This window comes from Opisthocomus hoazin, chromosome 12 (genome assembly GCF_030867145.1).
Source record: "Opisthocomus hoazin isolate bOpiHoa1 chromosome 12, bOpiHoa1.hap1, whole genome shotgun sequence".
Taxonomy (NCBI): domain Eukaryota; kingdom Metazoa; phylum Chordata; class Aves; order Opisthocomiformes; family Opisthocomidae; genus Opisthocomus; species Opisthocomus hoazin.
The window spans coordinates 22,899,386-22,919,748 of NC_134425.1; the positions used below are offsets into that span (position 1 = coordinate 22,899,386).

At 51.7% G+C, this 20,363-nt stretch overlaps 2 protein-coding genes and 1 non-coding gene across 4 annotated transcripts in view; 1 reads left to right on the forward strand and 2 right to left on the reverse strand.

Annotated features, from left to right (window-relative positions):
- Positions 1-4,254, reverse strand: part of SF3B3 (splicing factor 3b subunit 3) — a 30,273-nt gene extending 26,019 nt beyond the window's left edge. Inside the window, exons 1-5 of the mRNA XM_075433564.1 lie at positions 4,151-4,254; positions 3,399-3,511; positions 2,648-2,974; positions 1,270-1,442; positions 846-987 (exon numbers count right to left, since the gene is read on the reverse strand). Coding sequence (XP_075289679.1) covers positions 846-987; positions 1,270-1,442; positions 2,648-2,974; positions 3,399-3,468 — 712 coding nt within the window. The 5' untranslated portion in view covers positions 3,469-3,511; positions 4,151-4,254. The remainder of the gene's footprint in view (positions 1-845; positions 988-1,269; positions 1,443-2,647; positions 2,975-3,398; positions 3,512-4,150) is intronic.
- LOC142362940 (small nucleolar RNA SNORD111) lies at positions 2,214-2,295 on the reverse strand. Its single transcript, XR_012765395.1, has one exon. It is a non-coding gene; the product is annotated as a small nucleolar RNA SNORD111 (small nucleolar RNA).
- Positions 4,255-4,527: 273 nt separating the features above from the next.
- On the forward strand, positions 4,528-20,174 carry COG4 (component of oligomeric golgi complex 4). Of its 2 annotated transcripts, XM_075433727.1 has the most exons (19): positions 4,528-4,672; positions 5,101-5,183; positions 5,903-6,017; positions 6,797-6,971; positions 7,574-7,767; positions 8,239-8,344; positions 9,642-9,799; positions 10,354-10,412; positions 11,790-11,923; positions 12,447-12,565; positions 12,950-13,116; positions 13,773-13,938; positions 15,458-15,520; positions 16,048-16,164; positions 17,781-17,873; positions 18,184-18,267; positions 18,579-18,680; positions 19,083-19,211; positions 19,467-20,174. In XM_075433727.1, exons 1-19 carry the CDS (start codon positions 4,535-4,537, stop codon positions 19,599-19,601), a joined length of 2,337 nt encoding a protein of 778 aa, XP_075289842.1. In that variant the 5' UTR covers positions 4,528-4,534; the 3' UTR covers positions 19,602-20,174. The 2 variants fall into 2 exon arrangements, with proteins under 2 accessions (XP_075289842.1, XP_075289843.1); XM_075433728.1 differs by lacking the exons at positions 4,528-4,672; positions 5,903-6,017 and having other exon boundaries at positions 5,105-5,183.
- Positions 20,175-20,363: the final 189 nt, after the last annotated feature.

Genomic DNA, 20,363 nt, shown 5'->3' on the forward strand with positions numbered 1-20,363 from the left:
AAGGAAGGATGCAACTTCAGACAAGTCGCTAATGTTTTATCCTTCACGGCTTATTCTCATCTAGAAAGCCATGACACGCCCCCAAAAAACACATTAGCAACTTGTGGGTTAAACACAACCCTTGGGTTACTGGCATGCTGGCCTGCTGTCAAAAAACTCTGCCAGATGGTTTTCCGACATATCTTTCATTTTTAGAGCATGTTTTTTAAAATGCTTCTATTGAAATCCCAGCTTAACAAGATACAAGCAAAACAGTAGTACCGGTCAGATCCAGCCCAGTATTTGGTGTCTGTCAGCTGCCTACAGAAGATGCAACAACAGGGCAAGCATACAGTGATGCTCTCCTAGCTTAGCTTCTTTCATGCTTGGAATCTGCAGCGGTGCAGCAGTTTCCCAGGTCAAAGGTGTGAGGTTGGCTTTGCTTCCAGTCCCTGTAAGTGTGCTTCTAGTCCATGGATTCATCTGCCTCTTGAAAGCATGTTAGCTGCTGGAATCCCATGCAAGAGAGTACAACAGCACCTATGCACTACCTAAAAATATACGCCTTTGCATCTGCTACCAGCTAATTTCAGTTAATATCTCTTAGCTTCAGAATCCAGAATACATCTAAAAGAAGAAAGATGAGGATCACTTTCAAACCGCAGCTCTATCTATGAATTCTTGCATATTTCCATGTGTGAACCACCACTCATAATCTGACTCCAAAGTCAACTAATTTATACTAATGGCTCAGACTACCATCAAAACAACTCCCAAGGCGTAAAGCATATTGATTTTGTTTCCCTGGGGAATGGGAACCAAGCAGATCCACAGGGAAAATGACTCAGTGGCCAGGTGGGCAGTACCTGTTATAAGGAAGTTGCCGTGCTCTTCCAAGGGCTCGCTGTATTTCCTAACAACGTGGTTCAAACCCAAGTCCAGTTCATAAAATGTCAAGGTCTGTTGTGTGTTGGCTGCGGCTTCTCCTGTGGGATCATTGTCTGCTTCCTATAACAGAACACACTAAAGTGTCTTTCAAGAAAAGTATTAAAAGAGGAGAACAGATGACGCACAGGGAAACAGTTTTGAATAACATCAGAATTAGAATCCAAAAGAATTGCTGTAAGATGCACATAGCAAGGTTCAGAGGAAGAAAATACGCACTTTTGCAGCTGAACAGCAAGAATTTAAAACCATCAAGACAAAAGCAGCTAACGTTCCCTGCCTCCAAACACAGATTAAGAACGACAAAGCTCAAAAGACAGCAAAAGGAGATCAAGTGCTTCTCACCTCATAATCCATTTCCAGACAAGCAAACATCGGGTTTTCAAATCCCACATCGACTCCCACCACATGGTAGACCAAGGTATTGGCCTTGTGGGCCTCCAGTGGGGAGGAAATGGTGAGACGAGCGGCAGCGTCTCTGTTCAAGATATACACCAGCTTCTGCTTTTCAATCGCACCTGCAAGGAAAGGACAACAGCACCTGAGGCACATCCCCTGGTGATCAAACCTGCAAGTTGGTTTGATGGTTGGTCACACCTGCAGTCCAACACCAAAGTAAGACTTTGCAAGAGGATGCCAGTGTTAATTCTGCTGAAGTTCACCACTGGTATTCATCTCTGTGCCACAAATTAACTTCAAATGTCTCATTTTTAATCGTTTGGGCCGCAAGCACAAATGATAACCCCAGCTCTTCAAAGCCAAAGACTGAGCCTTCAGGCTATGTCCATCCAGCCCAATATGCCAGCTACAATAGCTACAGGCAGATCTACTCACTCATTTCACCACACAAGAGATGACAGACTGCAGGGAAGCAAAAATAAATTGAAAAAAAACCAGCCAGATGTTCCACCACTTCAAGCAATTTTGCAAAGAGACCCTTCCTCAAAAATATATTAACTAAAAAACGTATTCTTGCCTGACACGCAGCACCCACAACATTGTAACAAACACTTATCACCCTTAACTATCAACGTGAACGGCACAATTGTGACTGTGCCACCTTCTCACCCATCAAGACTTGTTAGAAAGGCAATGGTATTATTTATCATTATTCCCAATATAAAGGGGCACCGTTAAACTATCGTTGCAAGTCCCTGCTCTCAGTGCGCAGGAATGCAGCATTACACAAACCTGGCTATGGCAAACTGAGCAAGTTTATGTACCAAGTAACTAAAGACACTTCATGGTAAATCTTATAGAAAAATCACCCAGGCGTCCTCCTGCCTGCGAAGCCTGATCAGAAATGCATCTAGGTGTCTCCACCATACATCTCAGAGAAGAGACATGAATTCATAACATCATTTCAGGCTGTGGGAGCTGACTGACTATGCTGCAGCACGGATGCCTGCAATCCCAACTTCTTTCCCAGACATCACACTTCAGGGCTCTGTCTGCGCACTCTGACTGCTGGCCGCTTTCCAGATCGTTCTGGCCCAGTGTTTGAATGAATTTGTGCAATTCCATCAGCATCGAGGAACAATTCTGAATGCGTGCGTTATCCTTGACACACCTCATAGCCTAACAAACTGCCTGAGAGGAAGCACTTCCAATTATACCTGTCAGAAACTTGCTCCAAAATAAATATTCACAAGACAGGAGAGAAAAAAAATTAAAAAAAATAAAAAAAAAAAAAAAAAGAAAAGAAGCCGACAGACTGACTTACTGATCATGACAGCGCGGCCCTTTGGATCTACAGCCAAATACTGGCCCGGAACAATTCTGCGACATCCACTCTTGCCAAAGGTTTCCTGATGAATCTTCTCAAACACGTTCTTCGAGGGCTGGTACTCCAGAATAACAATGCGGCCCGAATCGCTGCCCACCACGATATAGTCTTTGGTCCCGCCTGTGAGCCTAAAGGCCATGAGGGAGCGAATAACCCCGAACACTTCCACGGTCAGCAGGGTGTGAACCTTCCCTGTGTTGGGATCGGGGCGGAGCAACTCCAGGATCTTGCCCCGGGAAACAACAATTTCTTGTTGCTTGGTTCCTAAAAAACCCAAAATACAAAGAAGAGTTAGCAACAACACAGCAGGACACGCCATTTCAAGAAGCACTATAAGAAAGGAGATATAACTCCACAACTACTAAATACCAGAGTTTCATGATTACTGTGGAAGAATTCAAAGCAACATATGCATCACAGTAGGTGTCACAGTTGTTTGAGCATCTTTTAACAGACCAAGAAAGTGGACAAATACTTAATTAAATCTATAGATAATCAACTCAAACATCTCTTTCTACAAGTTACAATAGCTCAACTAACACGCTCCAGAGCAAATGATAATACAGCAGTGAAAAAAATGCTATATTGAGGCAGACAAGCTTCAGCAACTAAATAAAAAACAAACACCTTTTTCTTCTACCACCCAAAAGAGCTCAGTCCAAGATGCGTGAAGGGAGGAGAAAGTTACCTGAGAAATTGCCATGGATAGCATAGCTGATGCCGGTGGCACGCTGCAACGTCAGGTTGTAGAGAAACATGTTGGCAACAGGTTCGCTTCACCTTATGGGAGCTCCACTGAGTCTGCAACAAGTAAAACAGGAACATATCCTTGGTAAAGGCAAAGCCTCCTGTGCAGCACAGAGGGAGAACCGCTGCCCTCTTACATCGCTTTATATTAGAAAACTGACTGCCACTCAGCTAAAGTTTTCCGGCATTTATTAGTGCTTCGAGGCAAAAGGCTCTCCTACAGATATCCAGCTGAGCGCCTTAATACCGCGTGACTGATCAGGACTTGCAGCTAATTACTTCTTTTATGGCTCGAGTCCTTCAGAAACCAAACAGCGTCAGGGAACCCCACAGCAGGAAATCCCGCCAGAGGTGCCCGACGCCGTCACCCCTCACCGATCTCGCCGCTTCGCTGAACACGAGCCAAGCTCCCCACGGCTGCTCGGGGCCAGCGCCTGACTCGATTCCTTTCCCCGGGGCTAAGGCGGGGGAGAGGCCCAGCTGCACGCAGGGTGCTGCAGGCCGCAGGCTCCGAGAACTGGCCCCGGATCAACGCCGGGCCCGGCCCGGCCGCCCCTCACAGGCCCGGCCCCGAGGGGCCCGCGGCGCTCAGGCCTGCGGCCGCTGTCCCCCGCCAAAGTGGCGGCCATTACCGCGCCGCCCCAGCCGAGGGGCCGCCGCTGAGCGGGCGCAGCGCGGCGGGGCCGCCCTTACCGTGCGGATGGAGGCGGATGGCGGCGGATGCTGCTCCTGCCTAGGCGGGCACTTCACCTGCCCGCTCCGCCATCAGCCCCGCGCCTGCGCCCTGCCCTCCCGCGCCTCCTGGCAGGGGCTTTCTGCGAGGCCCGGCGCGCGCGACCGTGAGGTGGGGGAGGCTGTCCGGAACAGCGCCTGAACGATCACTGAGAGACGGCAGCCGCTCCCCGTACAAAGAGCCTCCAAAAAAATAAATCCCAGACGTCTTTTAGCGCAGAGCGCCGGGGATCGTGAGACTCCCGCCCTACCAGGCGGAGCTGAGCGGCCGCAAGCGTTCAGGCACCGCCCCGGGCAGCCCCGAAGGGCCTCACGGCGGTCCCAACGCGTCAGCTGCACCCCAAGATGGCGGCGGCCACGGCGCCGGGCCCGAGGGGGGAGAGCGGCGGCTCGGCCGCCTCCGCCCTCTCCACGGAGCGGATTCAGTCGCTGACCGACCTGGCAGACCTGGAGGCCGCCTACAGCCGGCTGTGTGAGGAGGAGGTGTGTGGCGGGGCGGGCCGGCCCGGGAGGCGGCGGGTCCTCCGGCCTGCGGGTGCCTCTTTGTCACTGCTCCCGGATCCTTCTCAGGGAGATGCAACCCGGGCTCAGCCGTCCCCCGGTGGTGCCGCCTCCGCGGGACTGGCGTGCCCGAAGCGCGGGCAGCCCCCGGGTTCGGGGTCCTCGGGCCGGGGGAGGAGTTTGTGGGTTGGCTGACTTAAAATTTGTGAAATGAGGTTTGCACAACTGATGATTTGAAATGGCGTTGATATTTACAGGGTTAAAATGAGACCTCAGGAAGGGTTTAGTTGTTGTCTGAGCTCCTGGAAGCGCCGACACCTCGCTGGCTGTGTGCGCTTGGCTTGGATGTAGGCCGCCGGCCCGGAGGAGAGCTGAAGCCACGCAAGATTTCCTCTGTCCTTTTCTTTCAGAAAGTCGTGCAGGAAGAGCTGGACGCCCTCCTGGAACAGCAAAGCACTATAGAGAACAAGATGGTTGCGGTGCATCGCATGGGGTTAGTGATCCCCACCGTCTCCCCTTCTTTTTGCTTCTGCACACTGCGCAGCACCTCCCTGCTTGCTGCATGGCATGAGAGCTCGTGTCGGTGTTGTGAGGGAAGCACGCTCATTCTCAGAAAACGTCAGACTTCAGATCAGTTTGTGGTAGCGGGAAGTAGCTGGATCCTCATCCCAGTTCTTCTCAGCGGCACTAACAGAGGGAACTGCTGCGCCCGTAGACAGACTGACCCATTTTGGCATAGGCTGAGCAGTTCTTTGAAGGCCTCGCCCCAGCGATTGTCAGGTTTCGGCATCAGTGCTTGGATCAGATGTCTTGTGCCAGGCTGTTTACAGGTGTGGACAAATATTACTGCCTCTTCGTGGCGAGCTTGTGCAAGCAGTCTGGAAAGTCGTCCTAAGTGGCCTTGTGTCTAGTAGGAGCTTGGAGCACAAGTTTACAGTCTTCATCTTCCACTTCAGAAGTAGAGAGTATCTTAAAGCCTCAGTGGCTCCTTCATGCCCTGCCTGGTAGCGAGACAGTCGTTAGTCTGTCTGTGCAGCCTCTTCCACAGCAGCCTGTTTGATTTTGATGTTTTGCTGCTGTAGGAGAGCCATGAAAGAAGAGATACTGTTACTGACAGGAGCGTTTGGGTTTGGAGGAAGAACCACGCTGCTCTTGCAGACCATCCAACTACTTAATATTTGCATCTCATGTTCAATTTGCTTGTGTTCCCAGCCCGAATTTGCAGCTTATCGAGGGGGATGCCCAGCAGTTGGCAGGGATGATCACCTTCACCTGTAACCTGGCTGAGAATGTCAGCAGTAAAGTCCGCCAGCTTGACCTTGCCAAGGTGACTGGACCGAGGGGGTGTTTGGGACTTATCACCACCAAGCCATGCTCTGTCTGCTCATGTGCTCACCGCGCGGTAGAGAAATGTGCTTTTTTCTTTGGTGGGCAGGTGGGCTCGTTCTTTGTTTTAGCATTTTCTAGTACTGTTAGGTAGCGGTGTCTTGCTGGGCTCCTGGATATTGCAGGGTACAAGAGTAAACAGCGCATACAGTTTTTCATGTAGCGGCTGGTTCTCCAGCATCCCCTTCTGTCCATGCAGCTCCTGGTAGAATATGGTGAATAAGCTGAGGTTAATCTGTGTTAGCACTCTTCTGTCAATTATTGCAGTGTTTACGACAGTGGCAATGGTCATTGTCACCCAAGACTGGTCAGGAATCTGGGCTGTTATATTCTTTGTGCAGAGACAGGCTAAGAGGCGTCAAGTCCCAACTGCTCAAATCAAAACAGATAATGTGTGGTTATAGCTCTGCTCGCTTGTTAAAGTGGAGTATGGCCTCTGAGTTCAGTTTGAGTTTTGACAAATGCTGTTCCTCTTTCAGAGCTACTGTCTTACAAATTTTTAAGTAGTTTGGGGTTTCTGCTTACGTAGTTGTTTATTGCGTAGAGAAGTGTCATAGAATCACAGAATCTTTTAGTTTGGAGGAGACCTTGAAGGTCCAACCATTAACAAATCGCTTCGGTCTGTTTCTTCCCTTTTACCCCCATGCTGTCTTCTCCTCATAATTCTCTTTCCCTGGTCCCGCCCGCAGCAGGAAGCCTTACTGGTTAACTTTCTTGCAGAATCGACTCTATCAGGCCATTCAGAGAGCTGATGACATCCTTGACCTGAAGTTCTGCATGGATGGAGTTCAAACAGCCCTGCGAAATGAAGATTACGAGCAAGCAGCAGCTCATATCCATCGCTATCTGTCTCTGGACAAATCAGTGATTGAGCTCAGTCGTCAGGGCAAGGAAGGTAAGTACTGTTCGTGAGGAGAAGCCGAGAAGTCACCTTTCCAGTAGATAACTAGAGGCTGCATGATTTCCCATGGCAGATGGCCCCAACTCAGTAGACAAAGCAGAAGATCTAATGCTAGCGAAAGATTTTAGTATCTTATAGAGTAATGTAGAGATGAACATTTTTGAAGTGTTATTAGGTTTGAATTGTCATTAATTGAAAGGAGGGTTTAATAGCATTTCAGGTGCTGACTAGGCGAAGGACAAAATGTGAACAACAAAAGAAGTGAGGGAGAAGGCTCTGTCAGGGAGAACTGCTACAGTGTTACAGTGTGCTACCAAGGAGAACAACTGCAAATGAAGGAGTAAATTGCTTGATCCCTAAAAGAAAAGTCCCGGTCGATGTGTTCACATCCTCCATGCAAGACCACGACATTAGCTGTGTGTACATCACACAGGTACCTGTCTTTCTTAGCCTCTAGAGGAATTCCAGCATGTCTTCTGCCTTCTAACCCTAGGGCTGCACAGTGTTGGTGGCTTTCCTGGGAAAAAAAATAGCCCTTGGTACAGTACGAACGTTGTGCTGTCACTTTTCCCTTTCTTTTCTGTCCTTTTGACCAGGGGGCATAATTGATGCCAACCTGAAGCTCCTGCAGGAAGCAGAGCAGCGCCTGAAGACAATTGTCACAGAGAAATTTGACACAGCTATGAAGCAGGGAGACTTGCCCCAGGTGGAACGGTTCTTCAAGATCTTTCCTCTGCTAGGCTTACATGAAGAGGGGCTGAGCAAGTTCTCGGAGTACCTCTGCAAGCAGGTAACGGATTCTGTGAAACATACTGTGACCTGTCTGGGCTCTTAGGGGAAATCAAAACCCAGTGTCTGTCAACAGATCTTGTGGAGGGAGATCTTGGCTCTGGGTTGCTAATCTTAGAAACCAGCACTGGCCTTAGTTCATCTCTCTTCCTGTGTTTTGCATCCTGGGATGGGCTTTTTGGTGTCTGAATATAGATCCCGCTGGCTGGCTGGCTGGCTTCTGCTTCTGTGTCTTGCTCTTTGTACCTGCTTAAAAGTCATACAAGGGAGCCTGGAAAGAGAAGAACAAGGTTCTGCATCCCCTTGATCCTTGAATTTTCCGTAAGAGAGGAAAGGTTGCTCCTATTCAAAGGAGGAATAACAGCAGTGGGAAGGCCAGCAAAAGCTCTACACGGCAAGTGACAGAGGACCACCCTGCGGGATGAAGAATATCTTTGAGTGTTGCCAGCTGACTGGTCCTGTTGTCATGCAGGTGGCCAACAAAGCAGAAGACAACTTGCAGCTGGTGATGGGGACAGACATGAGTGACCGGCGAGCTGCTGTCATCTTTGCGGACACCCTGACACTCCTCTTCGAAGGTGATCTTCCTTTCCTCTTTGCTGATGGTTTGAAAGTAGTCTGTGATGAGATTGTCCATCAGGTTAAATGCTTCTCATTTTAGCTCCAGGAGAGCACAAAATGCTTCCTTCTCCTTAGAGCTGTGGGAGTGTCATGCTAGAGGTGGACAGGGAGGCGACTAACAGACTTTTTTGCAGCCAGGAGCGGGCATACAATAAGCAAGCTTTCCTACGTACAGCTTGCACAGGTGCAACGTCAATTTGCAAAGGATTTGTCGGCTTCCTCCAGGAATCAGACTCTCCCTGTTCTCTGCATCCTCAGAACAAATGGGCATTCCCTGGAGGCTCCTTCAGGCATGCAGAGCTCTCCAGACAACAAAAATCAGATCTCTGAAGACCGAGCAGCTGTTGATGCCTCCAGGCCTGGCTCTTCAAGGAGGACCGCAGGAGCCTGGAAGCAGGGAGGGAAGGGAGAGAAGGGAATATGAAGGCTCTGAGGGAACGTTGCCAAAACCAGTAATTGAGATACCACGGTGATTAACTGCCTTCTCTATTAAGTCTGCTATAATTCCGGGCTGCACCACCGCCAAGTCACTCTCCAGCCCAGCACCCTTGCTGCTGCTGTAGGCCTTCGGAGCCGCCAAGGCTTTCTTGGCAGTAGCGTCAAAAGAGGGGCAGCTTTGCTAACTCTTGGAGTAGAGAGTTTGCGAGAAGAAAGCAATATTGTAGAGATACGTCCTTGGAGATGAGCTTTATCTCCAGGGAGGTCTCGCCTTTGCTAATGCTTGCTCTCTTGGGCATCTGCATGGCAGATAAGAGCAGAGCTTTCCCTAGGCTGATTTTCCTAGCACTGCTGTTCTCCCGTAACCTGGCAGGTGCTGAAAGGCGAGACTGGGTTTGGGTGGCAGTTATGCCCCCTGCCAGGTTTAGCTCTTGTGGCTTTCTCCTGTGGAAGCATCATACCTTCATACCTTATATCTTAGTGGCTAGGAGAGCTGACACACGTCGCATGACGGGAGCTCTCTTTAGGAAGAGAGATGGCTTCTGCACCCGGAGATTTGCACTGCAGCCTTGCAATAAACAGTGGAGAGAATGGAAGGTGTCATGTGGAGAGAGAAGGTGTTGTGGAATGAGGGGTGGTAATGACAGGCCTTCAGTGAGGCACTAGAGAGTGGCTGGACAGTCTAAGCTGTTTATCTAAGGAGTGAATGATCCCTTGTCAGGTCCTGTCTGTGGACCTGTGTAGCTCTGCTCTGGGTCCAGACTGGATGGAAACTCCTGCTTGAGTCTCTCTTCTGTGCTTCCCCTCTCTGTGCAGGGATTGCTCGCGTTGTGGAGACCCACCAGCCCATTGTGGAGACCTACTATGGGCCAGGGAGGCTGTACACTCTCATCAAGCACCTGCAAGTGGAGTGCGACCGGCAGGTGGAGAAAGTAGTGGACAAGTTCGTCAAAGAGAGAGACTATCACAGGCAGGTAAGAGGGGTGGGAGGCTGCCTGACACGGCCAACTGCAGCCTCCGTCCAGCTCTGTGGGGCTCCGACTGCCATAGACTGCCAAGTCTGACCTTGCGTACTGATAGAAACCTTGCTTTACTCCGTATTTGCACTGATGGCTGAAGAGGTCCAGCCTGTAGCTACCCATTCTGTTGCAGAGAAGGGTTCATTTGGAGTATAGTAAATGGACCTTGGGCACAGGATTCTTCACTCTGCAGGTCTGGAGGGTGCTTTCGGTATGCCTTCCCCCGCTGTCTTGTTCCTCCTTCTGTCTGTTAGCTGCAGGGCCGCTGTGGCTGTCTCACGGTTACGTACCTTGGTGCCTCTATGTCACCGCCCTCCCTGGCAGGCTGAGCTCTGTCCTCGAGGAGGAGGTGAACTGATGCGGTTCCCTTCTCTGGCAGTGCTTCCTGCAAAGCATTCCTATCACGCCCCCTGAGTAAGCACCTCTTTAGGCTACAGCACGAGAAGCGGCTGTTAACTCCAAGTCACCAGCAAAGACTTTGATGACTCTCCCATTTTTTGTGCTTGCAGTTCCAGCAAGTTCAGAATAGCATGATGAGAAGTTCTTCTGCAGAGAAGATCGAACCAAGGTACAAATAACACCTCTTTTTGCTCTCTAACCTTCCACTCTTGAGCCGTTATTAACACTACTTAGCATTTAGATAACTCTCCCAGTCTTCCAGATGGCTTGTGACTACTAAGGCATAAAATCCAATTATTAGGTGCCCTTCACTGCCCTTTTATAAAGGCAGCTTCTGTGGTGCTGCTTTATTTTGCTTACTCATTACTTTTGAGCCTCGGCCCTAAACATTGCTGGAGGGCTGGCAATATCACTGCACATGAAGGACTGAGACTTTAATTGCCTGTGCTCACCACCTTCTGACAGTCAGAGTGCAGTCTTCGGAGCCCACAGAATGGGCAGACAATTTGTGCGGAATCAGGAATAAATCTTCGGGTCCTATTTAATCTGTACCACTGCTGCGGTGACTGTAACATCAGTTTCTTGCTAATGAACTGAAGTCCTTCCAATCTCCCTCCTTGTCTTTTTATCTGAAGTATTTGCGTAGCCCTGAAGTAAGGCCGTTTGAAAGTGCACCCAGCCCTTCTGGCATTGCGTGACTTCTCAGTGTGCCTTGAAAGAAAACTTGCATTCCTCAAGCGAGGTCTGTCTATGAGCCTGCGTGACCAAAATTTCAGCAGAAACGTAAAGATCCACGTATTATTTGCTCTGAGCAACTGTGCATGCATCCCAGGTTTTCTGAGCTTTTGCTTTTTCATCTGTAAAATAAAGGTAATGGTTCCTTGTCCCACTTGTGTGTCGTAAGGCTTTGAGCAGGGTTTGTGACATTCTTTTGTGTACACTGATGAGAAAGCTGCTGATGTGACAGTCTTTTTTTTTCATAGTCATCTCTGATCTGAACACCATGTTCTGCATTGTCATATGCTTTCTTGGTCTTGTGTTTCCTGAGCTGTTGAGCTTAAACAGATTCTTCATTATTTTCAGAGAAACACATGAATCTGTGCACAAGAGCACTCGTATGGAGGTGGCAGGCACCAGGCATTTCTAGCACTGGCCATGTAGGGCTTGCAGAATCATAGCAAAACTGAGGTAGGAAAGAACGCCCAGAGGTGTCTAGTCCAACCTCCCACTCAAAACAGGGTTAATTTTGAAGTTATATGAGGTTGCTGAGAGCCTTGCAGTCCTTACTGCTGTGATTTTGGTGTGGTGGTTCTCACATCTGTGAGGAAAAAAGAAGCTTCTCTGTAATGATTTTTTCAGGATGTTTTGGTTGTATGTGCATTCTTTGCACGTACCAGTTATTCTGCTGAGCTTTGCCACTCGACGACACAGATGGAAAGGGCCAGTATTGATCTCACAGGAAGCGAACAGAGAACATGCTTCTTATTAAATTAGTGCCTCTCCTTTTGTAGTCTTGCAGCCTTGATTCTTGCTATGTCCCTTCCAGGGAACTTGACCCTATTTTAACGGAAGTCACCCTGATGAATGCCCGCAGTGAGCTCTACTTGAGGTTCATCAAGCGACGAATAATATCTGATTTTGAGGTGGGAGACTCGATGGCTTCAGAGGAGGTAAAGCAAGGTAACACCTTGAATACCAATACTTGCAGGCGCACTGCTCCTTGCAGCCAGAAATATATCTGAGTTACTGGCAGAGCAGAGGGATACAGGATCTACAAAGACGCTTTGGGAGCGCTCTGTGGAAGAGGATTGTGTAGCCTGGCCTTCTCAAGTCTGTTTTTAGCACTGGTTGTTCCCTCTAACAGGGAAAGCAACCTTAGGAATGACTGCACAGCGTAATAAACGCGATCCCCGAAGAGAGGGAGGGCCCTTTGATCACTGCAGGTACAGATCCTAAAGGTAGAGACCACAGGGAGAACAGGCTCAGGGTTTTGGTACTCCACGGAGCTCTGGAAATTGCTTCTGTTACCTGCAAAAGTCAGCTTAGCAATATCAGCTCCACAGTCGAGGCCTGCAATTTATTCCAGGTTGGGCTTTGCAGGCTTGTGTCCATTGGGTGCTTGTGAGACAGACAGCAGGGGAATTAATTGGAACTGCTTTCTGGCGCTTGGTGCCTGCTGATGGTTCTCTTTTGTTTTTTGTAGAGCATCAGAAATACCTCGACAAGCTGCTTAACAACTGTCTACTGAGCCGCACCATGCAAGAGCTCATTGGCTACTACATCACCATGGAGGAATACTTCATGAGGGAGACTGTCAACAAGGTAGGGCTCAGACGGCTGCTTGCAACTCAGTGCTCTGCCAGCGGCTGAGACCTCTGCATGTGCTGCACGGTCCTCTGCTGAACATCCCTGGGGAGGGAGATGAGTACGTAGCAGATCTGCAGCTGCTGGGAAGGTCTTTTGTTTCCCTTGGCTTTGGAAAAAAAAAAAAAAAGGTGGTTGTTTCTGAACTTTGACTCCAGACATACCCCGGAGCATCTTCCTGAGCCAGATCTTCCAGGTCTGTGGGCTACTGCAAACTAGGATGAGCGGTGCCAGCCCACGCACAGTGCAGTTCAGCTCAGGGTGGAACGGGCAGGCTGGCAGTTCGGTCTCACAGCACCGCTCTGAGGGCACCTTCACGCGCTGAGACAGCTTTCTTTGCAGGCTGTTGCCATGGACAGCTACGAGAAGGGCCAGCTCACCTCCAGCATGGTGGATGATGTGTTTTACATAGTGAAGAAGTGCATTGGGCGTGCTCTGTCCAGCTCCAGCATAGACTGTCTCTGTGCCATGATCAACCACTCCACCACCGAGCTGGAGTCTGACTTCAGGTAATGAAAACACACCAGGTTCATTGTAGCTTGCCTCCGCTTCCCGTTCTGCAAACCGTGTTTGCTGTCAGATGGTCTTCCTCGTGTTCGCCGCCTTTGAAACTGGTTTCTTATCTCCATGGAAGATGCTGGTGGCGAGCAGCATCAGGTGTGGTGTGGGAAGCTGGAGCTGGGCGTGTTTCTCTCACAGCAGTGGTGGTCACCTGTAGGACAAATGGACATATGAAAGAAAAAGCAACTTCATGGCCCAAAATCCCTATGAGACCCAGTCACCATGCGGTATTGGAGTGCTGCCCTGCTTGATGGTGCACAGTCACCCCTAGTTGTTCTCTGGGCTGCCAGTGAGATTGCTTAGTAACCTGAACTTGGGGTGAGCCTGCAGAAATTGTCCTGCTCCTGTTTTTTATCCCAGCATGGGAGTGGAGAACTGTGACTGAAGACAGAAGACAGCTGCAGGCAGCATTTTGGGGAAAGCTCAGGTTGTGGTTTTATTTCAGCCTTGTGTCCTTTAGATGCTGTCCGTTGTCCCTGCGGCGTTCCAGTCACCTTGCTCAGGTCACAGCTCAGCCAGAGTGCTGTCCCGTGTCACGGAGCACAACTCTGCTGTGGCTTGCAGTCTTTGCTCTAAGCCCTGGTATGTTCTGTTTGTCCTGTAGGGAGGTTCTATACAACAAGCTGAAGCAGGGCTTTCCAGCCACGACCTTCCAGGACTTCCAGAGAGGGGTGACCAGTGCCGTGAACATCATGCACAGCACCCTGCAGCAGGGCAAGTTTGATACCAAAGGCATTGAAAGCACCGACGAGGCCAAGCAGTCCTTTCTGGTGGGTTTGGTGGCTGTTCTGGTGTGGAGTGAGTTGGGGTGAGGGGAAAGACAATGGGGAGCTCTTGGGAAGGGGATTGGTGCGACTACCACATGTTCAGAAGACCTGAAAACCTGTTCAGGCATGGTGGGTGGCTTGGATTTGGGTGGCTGGTAGACGCTTCTACCTCACTTCATGTTTGTAGAGCCTCCACACCAGGCCTGGCCAGGTATGATCCTGTGGCTGCCTCTTAGGCTGCTGTGGTGATGATTCCCTCCAGGCTGGGGAAGAGTCTGTGCTGTTTTGAGGCTTCTGTCAATCCCGTTCTTCACAGGCTCTGCACAAAGGTGGTGTGAGAGCATCTCATCCGTACCTTCCTCTAGATGACAAAGTTTCCTGGCCCAAGCTCCGGGCTCCTTTGTTCTCGCTGATCAGATCAGAGCGTTTCCATTAGAGCAGGCTCGTCTGCTCTGCTTGGCCTGCAAGATCCTCCTGTCTCCTCCTCCTAACAGCAGCGCTGCAACTCTGCACGTGCTTGAGCAGGGCAGAACATGGCAGTGAGCATTAGAGACCCTGTGGAGAGCATTTGAAGGGCCATCGCTCCTGTCTTCTGCAGCGTAGCATGTCCTTCCCCATGGTGGGATGCTGTATAAACCGTACATTGCAGAAAAGACCTCGCTAGAAGAGCGACTCTGGATCGCTGTCTGCTCTCAGCCAGCCCTGCTGTTTGAGCAGACCTGTGGGCAGAGACCCCGGGAGCACTGCAGAGAAGGGCTGGCTCACCCTGACTTGCCTCCTGCTCTGTGAGTTGCTTTGAAAACCCAGTGCTGAAGAGGCTCCTTGGAACTTTCTCTGTACAAGGAGAGAAGGCCACAAAGGGAGCAGGAGGGACTGAACTCTTCCATTTCATTAAATTCTTGGTTACAGGCTTCTGCATTTCTTGAAGCAAAGTGCTTAAAATGTCAGTTCTCCCGCTGGAATTCTACATTCACCTGTCAGCTTGCCTTATTTCCCTGTCTGCACAAACCCCAGCCTTATACTGACATTTAGTTCAGCTTCAGCAGGTAGAGAACAGTCTGTTTGGTGAAGAACAGACGCTCATCTGGCAGGAGGGGTGCCGATTCCTCCTGCCCTCCCCTGCTTCTCTGGACACAGCGTCTAAACCATCACCTCCAGCCACTCCTGGTCTGTTGTTCTTCATGACACAGTCACAGAAAGTTGGGGGTATATCCTCTTTTCTAGCAGTGACCCACAACTGGGGCTTGGCTGCAGCACTGTGGACAGAACAATGAGGAAAAGAAGTGAACTAACTCAGACTTTGTACTAGCTGTGAGTTCAGCACATGTGCTCCTTTACGTTACTTGCAGCTCCATGAATCTGCAGTGCTTTGATCACACGGTAGCACCTCTGTCCCCTTAAATATTTGCATTTCAGCTTGTGGTGTTGTGGCTACATGGAGAGAACGTGAGGACTTGGGGCTGTGGTGCTGGCAAATAGTGCAATGAATTCTACTTGGGTTTGCTTTGTTGTTTTTTTCCAGGTGACCTTAAACAACGTGGAAGTCTGCAGCGAAAACATCATGACCCTAAAGAAGACTTTGGAGGTGCGGTCTAGATTCTTTGTTTGTTTTTTCTGTAACCAAATTTGTAATACCCTCCCTTGGGGTGTCAAATAAACCCTCCAGACTTCGGACTTTGCTGTGCCCAGATTCCTGAGGTGTTTGCCCTCCAGCCCTAGGGAAGCAATTTTGAGCTGGCAGAGCAATCCCCGGCTGACAGGTAGCGGAACTTGGTCTAGCTGGAAATACCAGTTCCTCCAGCACAGGCCGGGAGACAGTGGAATAAAACGTGAGAAGCTGTGGTTCTCTGGTGCTGGACTAGATAGCCCCTGGCTCCCCTTCCTCCTGTCCTCGCCCCACCCGGAGTCAGCAGCCTCTGTCTTCACGGGCCCCTTCCTCCTGTCCTCGCCCCACCCGGAGTCAGCAGCCTCTGTCTTCACGGGGGCAAGAGTTTGGCGTCTGTCCTAGCCTGCAACATGCTGGTGGGCAGCCAGAGCTCAGCAACATGAAGGGATTGAAACAGCCCAGGTTATTAATTTGCAACTTACTTGTGGATCTCTTCTTCCCCGCAGAGCGACTGCGGCAAACTGCTTAGCCAAGGCTTCGGGGGGGAGCAAGCGCAGGCCAAGATTGACAGCTGCCTCTCGGACATGGCTGCCGTCTCCAACAAATTTCGTGACCTGCTGCAGGTGAGCGTCTCACTGAGTTGCTGCCGGCCTCCGACACCGGCTGGCTGGTGTCTGCAGGGAGAGTTCAGGCGGGAATAATTTCAGCTCAGGGCCTGGGACATGGCTGGGTAGGGGCACAGGAGGGAGCAGCTCAGTCACCTTTGAGGCATGGAAACGAATCCAGCCCGTTTGCACAGCTGCACCAGCTGGCGGCTGCGTAAAAAGCACTGGAAGCAGCTGCAGAGCCAGAAGGAACATTGCTCCATTTGTCTTCGCTCAGCACAGAGTCGCAGTTGGTTCAGCATTTTCAGGGGAAGAAATACTAATAGCATTTCCATCCCCTCCATTCTCCCTTGTGGCACAGCACGTTGTCAGGTTGTCCACAGCCTCGCGGGGTTGGTAGAGGAGCAGCTGCTCTTCTCTCAGGTTTCTTCTCCTTTCCCAAATGGAAATAATCCCTGGCATGGGGCAGAAGGCTCTCTGGCTAAATCCACTGTCTCGTGCGGCATGCTGGGGCCTGTTGCCCTAAAATTTTGCGGTGGTCTCTGGCAGGGAGGGGAGCAGGAAGACCTGATACGTTCTGTGGAAAGAAACCAAGCAAACCACAACATTTCAAGGCAGGTTTGCCATCAGCTTTGTACTTCACTGAAGGCCTGGACCATTTTTCATTTGGCTTTGCAGTTTGCTGCAGTCAGATGCCTTCAGCCTGGTATTGCCAGCAGACCCTCTTGAGGCTTGTGGTCGGCATCGAAACCAAAAAGCTCGTCCGTAAGGAGTAAAACTCTCCAGTCTAGCGCTAGTGCAGTATTAAAACAGGCTGCAAAGCAATCAAGAGGCTTAGCGGCAAGCTCCTGCGCTGCCTGAGTCATGCACACATTGAATTTGCCTTGGAAAAGGGCAATTGCCAGCAGGGCCCGCTCAGAAATGCCAAAATTTTTTTTAAAAACTTTCATCAAATGCCAGGTGGTGTCGGTACCTGAATAGTTTCGTGTTGGGTGAGCTTTCTTGACATCTTGCTGAGCCAAGTGGGGGTGGTTGGCCGGGGAGGGCTTTCAGAGAGCTCTCTAGCATCAAAGCGGACAGAACAGCCTTTGCTGACAACGTGCTGCTCGGGGGAGATGGCGCGTGCTGGGGTTATGATTAATTCAGGGAGCTAACTGCAGTTACAGCTTTTATCCTCCTTTTAGCTTCTCCTGCTGAGCCGAGCTGCGCTGGAGGTGGGAGGCATCAGCTGAGTCCAACCGCAGTGTCCTCCTGGCTGGCGCTGAGTGGGAAGGCTGGCGTTTGCATCCTTCCCTGCCGCGGTGGGCTCTGAACTGAACGCCTCTCTTCTGCCAGGAAACCTCTGTGGCAGCACGGGCAGGGCTAGGGAAGCACGAGCCCTTCAGACCAGGCTGCAAGTCAGCACAACAAGCAGCCTCTGGGCCAACTTCCTTCCTCTTCTCGCCTTCGTGGTGTCCTCAGAGCTCTCCAGCACCAGAGGAGTGTGGGATCTGGGACTTGTGGGTTCAGTTTCCTGTGCAGGTCTGTGGGTTGGTTGTCCCAGCTTGCAGCAAGGGAGCCTGGCTTGTAAAGGTTGTGTGCCGTTGGGCATTAGCTGTGCTCAGTCACTCCTCTCCTCGTTCTGTCCCCCTCAGGAAGGTCTCAACGAGCTGAACAGCACAGCCATCAAACCCCAGGTGAAGCCCTGGATCAACCTGTTCCTCTCTGTCTCGCACAACATCGAGGAGGTAAGGCTCAGCATCCTCCGTTCCCAGCCATACTTCAGCACTCTCCACGCTCTGCACAGCAGCGCAGTCAGAGCAACGGCTGTCTCATTCCCTTCACTTCTCCCCTGTTTCCTTGGCACAGAGCAGCACTAAAATATCTGGAACATTCTCTGCACCCCAGCCTGAAAGGGGCATTTGGCTAGAGAGGTGCTCCAGAAGGCGGGAGGGGTGCGGTGCTGCTCCGGGACGGAGCTCCCTCCCCATCCTCCAGGCCATTTGCTTCTCTTCACAGCGGGCCACGTAAACAACCCTTTTTGCATTTCCCTGTCAGGAAGAGTTCAGCGACTATGAAGCTAATGACCCCTGGGTCCAGCAGTTCATCGTCAACCTGGAACAGCAGATGACAGAGTTCAAGGTGAGAGAGGGGGACGTGGCAGCCTGCCAGAGCTCCACGTGGCATCGCCCAGCTCTTCCCCGGCTCAGGGCGCGGCAGACAGAGACGTCCTCCGGCGCCTTGCGAGGCTCTTCAAGATCAGTCGCTCCCCACCTTCTGCAATTTTCAAAGCCTGCTTGCAGGCCCTGCATACCTGGATCGCTTTTGTGGGTGCTTTCCACCCGCTGAGCGTGCAAGTGATGGGTCTTGGTTTGAAAGTTCTCATAGGCTTGGGTTTTGTGGCCCTGTGCTCGGTTGCTCCCAACAAGCGTGACACAGGTTTCTGCTTCCAGGCTGGGCTGTCTCCAGTGATTTACGACACCCTCACTGGTCTCATGACCAGTCTCATAGCCATCGAACTGGAGAAAGTGCTGCTCAAATCCACCTTCAGCAGGGTAAGCAAAACACCGTCCTCTCTCCTGCAGAGTCCCTTGCTGGGCTGCAAACCCTCCACCACCAAACCCTGGTTACCCTCCACGGGGTGGGGCAGGGGCAGAGGCAAATGTTACCCCCAGAGAAGCTCTGCCACTGCTGGTGGCCAGCTTAGGGAGACCTCGCATTAGCACACACAGGGAGAAAGTGCGTTTTCTGGTGGGGCTGGAAAGAGCCTGCATCGATAAGGGGGCTGGCTTTCAAGATAGGTCTAAACGTAAGCCAGTTTAACCTCCAATAAATGGTCTAACTGCCAGAGACGAACTGCCTCCCACTCAGAGATCCCCAAACATCTGTTCGTTGTGAGTTTGGCACAGCCCCTGGGCATGCTCGGGGGGTTAACAGAGGTCCCTCGGTCCCCACAGCTCGGCGGCCTGCAGTTTGACAAAGAGCTGAGGTCTCTCATAGCCTACCTCACCACAGTCACCACCTGGACCATCCGCGACAAGTTTGCCCGTCTTTCCCAGATGGCCACCATCCTCAACCTGGAAAGGGTGAGCTGCGCTTTGTCTGCTTCCACCGGGGGATTGCAGGAGCCCCAGCTGGACTCCACGTGGATTTAACTGGGCTCATCGCAATGCTGCCACCCCTGTGGGGTACGGAGAAGTTGGCAGAGCTGCCCCTTGCCTGTTGGGTGTTTGCATGCAGGGCTTGGTGGCAGGAAATACTGCGACTGTAGCCGGAGTTTGAACTTGCCTGCGAGGGCAGTCCGTGCCTTGTCATCTCCTGCAGCTCTCCTCTCTCTCCAGGTGACGGAGATCCTGGATTACTGGGGCCCAAACTCGGGCCCGCTCACCTGGCGCCTTACCCCCGCCGAGGTCCGGCAGGTGCTGGCTCTGCGAATCGACTTCCGCAGCGAGGATATCAAGCGGCTGCGCCTGTAGCTGGTCGGTGCTTGGGTCAGCGCCGCGCTGGAGGTGACGGCGGGACTGCTGGAGCCTGGCCGGGTCCTGCCCTGGGGCTGGCTGGCTGCTGCGTGGTGTGGGGAGGGGGTGATGGCTGCACCTCTGCTCGTCTTCCTTGGAGCCAAGGGCTTTCCTGGGCCTGGGAAGAAGAGCCGCCGTCCTTCCACGGGAGCAGAAGTGAGGCAGCAGAGGATCTCTCACGTTGAGAGTGGTGTGACGCCATTGCTGAAAACACGTGCTCGTCCTCGCTCCCGCCGCCCTGCGTTCTGCTGCCCCGCGAGAGGTCGGGGGAACCCTGGGGCTGTGTGCCGCGGGTCAGCGCGGGGCTGTGCGGCAAGCTCTGCCCGTGCTGCTGGCCGCAGCCGTGTTCCTGCCGTGCCAGCAGTTTAAGGGTGAGCTGCTGGCGTCCTACGCATCCTGAGCCCTGGATCTCTCCCGGTGGTGGCGGGGACGGTTCTGGCGAAGGGAAAAGGAGTGGTTTCCTTGTGGGGCGGGTGCATGGCAGAGCGGGGAAGCGGGGGCTGTCTCCCTGTACAGCTACTCTGCACATAAACCTCACCTGTCTGAGCAGCAGTCTTGGGTGCCGTGTGTGTCTGGGGGCCCGGAGGGAGCTGCAGGGACAATCATCCACCCTTCCTCATCTTCTGCCATGCCGCAGCCTCAGGAGGGGCACGTCCAGCCCCTGCATGCAGTTTCTGCCTTACCCACCCCTGCAAGAGCTTTGTACCCCGCACTGCTGGG